The sequence below is a fragment of the Thamnophis sirtalis genome, unplaced genomic scaffold (assembly GCF_051295495.1).
Source record: "Thamnophis sirtalis isolate CommonGarterSnake01/CBP01778 unplaced genomic scaffold, rThaSir2_p1.2 scaffold_12, whole genome shotgun sequence".
In the NCBI taxonomy this organism is placed as follows: domain Eukaryota; kingdom Metazoa; phylum Chordata; class Lepidosauria; order Squamata; family Natricidae; genus Thamnophis; species Thamnophis sirtalis.
In genome coordinates this window covers 2,724,842-2,730,841 of record NW_028261392.1, presented here as the reverse complement: position 1 = coordinate 2,730,841, position 6,000 = coordinate 2,724,842, and the positions used below count along the sequence as shown (strand labels likewise).

At 43.4% G+C, this 6,000-nt stretch overlaps 1 protein-coding gene across 1 annotated transcript in view; it reads left to right on the top strand.

Annotated features, from left to right (window-relative positions):
* DGKH (diacylglycerol kinase eta) overlaps window positions 1–6,000 on the top strand; it is a 57,509-nt gene that overhangs the window by 411 nt on the left and 51,098 nt on the right. Inside the window, 2 exon segments of the mRNA XM_087726956.1 lie at window positions 4,637–4,741; window positions 5,050–5,182. Coding sequence (XP_087583082.1) covers window positions 4,637–4,741; window positions 5,050–5,182 — 238 coding nt within the window.

Below are 6,000 nucleotides of genomic sequence, written 5' to 3'. Positions count from 1 at the left end.
ATCTTTTTTATATTGTGGTGACCATAACTGGATGCAGTACTCCAAGTGTAGCCTTACTAAGGCCTTAGAAAGTGGAGCTAACACTTCACATAACCTCAATTCTGTCCTTCTGTTAATGTAGCCTAAGGCTGCATTGGCTTTTTTTTGGCAATTTGTCCCCAGAGCGAAGAATGAATCCCTATCGGTGCTAAATCTGCTTGTTACAATAATCAACATCCCATCAACATTTCCATGTTTCTCCGACGGTGCAAATCGTCCCCATTCACAAAACCCCCTTTCTTGAAACAACCAGCCGATGGCACAATCTCTTGCAGAAGTGGCTCTGGGGGCCGTAGACAATGCGCAGGTGTGTGACGTGGCTCTGTTCAGACAAGGTCCCCTGTTGAACATTTTTTATCTGATTGTTGGACGGAGATCCCGAGATGAATATCTCAAGGTGGCATTCTGAGTGCTCCCTCCTCCCATTTTCCCCATAACAATGCTGTGAATTACATAGGGCAGAGAGAGAGAGAGAGAAAGACAGAGAGAGAGAGATACACACACAGAGAGACACAGAGACGGAGAGACGGAGAGAGAGAGACGGAGAGAAAGAGAGAAAGAAAAAGATAAAGACAGAGAGAGAGAGAGACAGAGAGAGACAGAGAAAGAAAAAGAGAGAAACAGAGACAGAGGCACAGAGAGAGAGAGAGAAAGAAAAAGATAAAGACAGAGAAAGAGACACAGAGAGAGACAGAGAAAGAAAAAAGAGAGAAACAGAGACAGAGGCACAGAGAGAGAGAGAGAAAGAAAAAGATAAAGACAGAGAGAGAGAGACAGAGAGAGACAGAGAAAGAAAAAGAGAGAAACAGAGAGAGACAGAGAAAGAAAAAGAGAGAAACGGAGAGAGACAGGGGCACAGAGAGAGAGAGAGAGAGAGACAGATAAAGACAGAGACACAGAGAGAGAAACAGAGAGAGACAGAGAAGAAGAAAGAAAAAGAGAGAAACAGAGAGAGACAGAGAAAGAAAAAGAGAGAGAAACAGAGAGAGACAGAGGCACACACACACAGAGACAGACACAGAGACAGACACACACAGACACACACAGAGAGAGAAAGAAGAAGAGAAAGAAAAAAGAGAGAGAAAGAAAGAGAGAGAGAGGGACACACACACAGACAGAGAGAAAGAAAAAGCAAGAAAGAAAAAGAGACAGAGACACACACAGAGACAGAGAGAGAGACACACACACTCACTCACACAGAGAGACAAAGACACACACACACATACAGACAGAGAGAGAGACAGAGAGAAAAAGAGAGAGCGAAACAGAGAGACAGACAGAAAGAGACACACACACAGAGGGAGAGACAGAAACAGAGAGAGAGAGAGGGACAGAGAGAGGCAGAGACACAGAGACAGAAAAAGAAAAAAGAGAGAGAGACAGAGAGAGAGAGAGAGAGAAGAGGAGGGGAGAGACAGAGACACACACGCAGAGAGAGAGAGAGAGAGAGACTGAGTATGTAGGTGGACCTAAGGTTACTTTGTGAGATTCTCTGGAGCTGGATGGCTTCATTTCTTCAACCTACTTGCTTCCAGAAGTCCCAACTCAAGTCCTCCTTGAGATCTCCTTTCTAATACTTGGGTTTGGGTGAAGAAGGAATCTAATAACAGGTAAGCAAAGCCGAGCAGAAGAGGCCCGTTATCTTTCCCTCTGTTTTTCTCTCCATCATTCTTTCTTTCGTCGAATGCAACAGATGGGGAAAAAACTCTCCTTGTGTCTAGTTGTCTTGGTGTGCCATGATCTATAGTGTCGTTTTGAGGGTAGGAGCTGAAACAATTTATGTCCAGGATGTGAGGGGTCTGTAGATATTTTCACAGCCCTCTTTTTGACTCCTGCAGTGTCCAGATCCTCAATGGAAGTCACGTTGGCAGCCATTGTTTTTTCTGCAGTTCTGATTATCCGTTGAAGTCTCCGTCTGTCTTGTTGGGTTGCAGAACCAAACCAGACAGTTGTGGAGGTGTAGATGACAGACTCAATCATTTCTCTGAAGAACAGAATCAGCATCTCCTTTGGGCAGTTTGAGATTCCTGAGTTGGCACAGAAAGAACATTCTTCGTTGTGCTTTTTTGGTGATGTTTTTTGATGTTGGGTGTCCATTTGAGGTCTTGAAACTCTTAGCCAATTAAAAAAAAAAAGCGTGGTTGATTTTCATGTGGTGGTTTGTTTAGAAATTTTGTCTGGTCTTCCTTCCTAGAAGAAAGTTGGAATGGTAGAGAAGATTGAATGGAAGAGCTCTGCATTTTGTGCCTTGGTGTCAGGCTTCCTGCAATTTTGCACAATGACAACACACTTGTTTTGGTGTCTAAGCTGGCTGGAGACAAATGGAAGGAGAAAGGTTGTGGAGACAGACAGATGTGGAGACTGCCAAGAAGGGTTTTCATCGGTTCACACTTTGCAAATAATGCGGCCGCTTTAAAAAGAGACAGACAAAGCATTCCAATTTATGTCCAAGAATCTATTTTGAAGGCTTCACAATCTGGTTTGATCACAATGTGAACAATTTTGTCCATTATCCAGGTTATTTTTCCAACCCAGAGTGAGAAATACAGTTTGGCAGCGTAGGCCATGTGTTTACTACCCCGCAGAGGTAGTCCTCAACTTACGACATTTCATTTAGTGACCACTCAAAGTGACAATGTCCCTGGGAAAAAGCGACTTACGACCCCTTTTCACGCCTACGACCCTTGCAACTTCCCCAAGGCTCACATATGATCAAAATTCGGATGCTTAGCAATTGTCTCCTATTTATGACGGTCGCCGTGTCCCCGGGGGGGGGGGGTTCACGTCACGTGATCCCCTTTTGCAACCTTCCGATAAGGAACTATTTTACTAATTTCTCTTAACGACAGTGTTACTGCTTTACCAACTGCAGGAATTGCCTTAACCACCGTAGCAAGAAAAAGCCGTGAAACAGGGCAAAACTCACTGAGAACGACTGTTCCGCTTAGCGACAGAAATGTTGAGCTCAGTGGCGGTTGAGGACTACCTGTATTATTTTTTTAAAAGAAAGGGTATTTTGACATGTTGGTTTTGTATCCCCTTGTGTCATGAGATTCCCTGCTCCTTCGCCGACGTTCAGGAAAAGGAACGGATTCAGAGGATATGAAGGGAGGGAGAAAGAGAAGGACGGAAAAATATCCTCCTGTTTGTTTATATGAAAATGTTCAGGAGTTTCTGCTAGTTTCCACGTGACTCTGGGGCTCTCTCTGTGTGTGTTTGTGTGTGTGTGTACACTGAGTGAGCCTTGCCTGATTTGTTAGTGTCATTTGTGGAGAGCAGCAAAGACAGAATCCGCTGCCAAGAAGGCTGGGTAAGTTGTGGACCAGGAATTCTGTTTTTTGCAAGACGCTGAACCAGGTTTATCAGATTAGACCCTGATCTGGTGGATCTTTATGTGGAGATTCAGATTCTGGAATCGCGTTGTGTTGATATAAATAGATCGTGGCATCGTTTAAGCCTTCCAGAACGAGGTCTCCAGAAAGGTAAGAAGATATAGCAAGCAACGAATCTAACCGGGATGGGAAAATACGTTTGTTGCTTCGATGTTCTTAAAACCTGCTGCTTCCCAGAAGTATCCACCACATTTGTTTTGCCTTCGTTTTAATCACCCTGAAGAATTTCAGACCGAGGGAATTATATCTGAATTTAAGATCGGCAGGGGGACCCATCTGAAGGGGAAATGTCATCCAACTCAGATCATTGACTGTTCTCCCTGTCTGTCAAATTGTGCTGCGTTTTTTTTGCAAATAGGACCATCTCCGGTTACACGAATCCTTAAATAATTGTATACTTGTCAAATGCAGAATATTAAGGAAGGTTTATCTTTTCTCGACCATCATTGTTACTAGGGAATAAACTTTTTTTATTTATTTTATTTTATTTTAATTTTATCAATTTCATATATACATTCACAATTAATATGTATTTATAACAATTTTTCCCTACTGTTGACAATATACTTGAAGATTGCTTTTTTTAACATCCCATAGATCCATCTTATCTTACAACGGTCCTACTTCTTCTTCCCTCCTTCCCTCTTTCCTTCCCTCATTTCTTCTTTCCTACTCCCCTTCCTTCCTTCCCTCCCTCCTTCCCCTTCCCTCCTTCTCTCCTTCCCTCCTTCCTTCCTTCCCTCCTTTCTTTTCTCCTTCTCTCCTTCCTTTCCCCCTTCCTTTCCTCCTTCCTTCCCCCCTTCCTTCTCTCCTACATTCCCTCCTTCCTTCCCTCCTTTCTTCTCTCCTTCTCTCCTTCCTTCCCTCCCTCCTTCCTTCCCTCCTTTCTTCTCTCCTTCTCTCCTTCCTTCCCTCCTTCCTTACTAGGGAATAAACTTATGGATATGTTTTAAAAAAAATCTGAAGACGATTCTGATTTTTCTCTGGGTGTGTTCAAATCGAGTTTTGTCCCGAAATACGCAACAAACGAAACCTTTTCCATATTGTGGCTGCTGGGGTTAATTTGCTCTCATAACGGTGATGAAGGGGAATGTTCTCGTTTATGTGTCAGATAAAAGGAAGGGTTTTTTTTAAAAAAACATTCTTGTGTTGGATCAGCCTTCCCTTTAGCAACTTGCAGTCCTAACCTAAGCGATCCTTTTCAGATAATCACCCCGTTCCGAAGGTTGATATTGTGTGCGGAGAACAGAAAAGAGATGGAAGACTGGATTAGCTCCCTCAAGTCTGTACAGTCTCGAGAACACTACGAGGTAAGCGTGAGACAATTTTTTTTTAATTAAAAGAAAAAAAAATCAGGATTGCCTCTTTACCAAGCTGCAGAAAACAGGAAAGAAAATGTCCGTGTTCTGAATAAAATCCATGAAAGACCAAGGCGAGCATCGATTTGAGGTTTATATTTAGCCTGTTCTGTTTTTACTTCAAAAAAAAACAAAACACAAATGTCTTGGGGTTTTCTTTTTATTTGTTGGTTAGTTGCTTTGCTTGAAAGATGAACTTGTGGCGGTTGGAACCCTGGCATGCCTCTTCCTTGGAAATCTCTCTTTCATTTCTTTATCAGGCGGCCCAGTTTAACGTGGAACATTTCTCAGGGATGCACAACTGGTATGCTTGTTCCCACGCGAGGCCCACTTTTTGCAACGTCTGTCGCGAGAGCCTCTCCGGAGTGACTTCCCACGGCTTGTCTTGCGAAGGTAAATCCGTCCTCGGTGAATCATCATTTAGCATGAAGATGCAAAGTACGAGTCCCTTATTTAAAGAGAGGGGTGGTTTTTTGCTAGCGGGTTGTGTCGGTGAATGCCTTTCTTTTTATCCTGAACAATTTAGCCGTGCTTTCATTAATTGGTTAACAAATCTGCCTTGCCAAGAAGCAATGTCCTTTGCAGATTTGCTTACAAGGCTGAGTGTTAACAGAAGCTCCTTGACCTACGACTGGGATTTTGGTTGCAAGTCGCTGTAGTCGTAAAGTTCGAGGCACCTCCTGGCCGACTGAGACTTTTCGGCTCAACAGAGGAACGGTGGGCTTGCGGCTTTGAAGCAACCTGTTATTTTGCAATCGCTCAGATTTGTTTAGCCTTTTTGGCTAATAACAAAATCGATGTGATGTGTTCAAACCTGGGGGGAGGCCCTTGCAATTTCTTTTATGGAGCACAAGAAGGAAGAGGACCTGTAGTATCTGGGGTCAGGACATTGATTAAATGCTGGCCATTATGCCCATTGGTTGATTGAATGAAGAGTGAAGGTGGAGGTTCATTATTTGAGCTTGTGGGTTGGCTTCCAAACATTTCGTTACCTGGCTAGGTAACATCTCCAGTGGAATTTAGGGGATGTCCATGTTGGTGTTCTTCTGTCTAAAAGGGCTCGGTGTGGTCACTAGGTCTTGTGATAGCAATAGCAATAGCAGTTAGATTTATATACCACTTCATAGGGCTTTCAGCCCTCTCTAAGCGGTTTACAGAGTCAGCATATTGCCCCCAACAACAATCTGGGTCCTCATTTTACCCACCTCGGA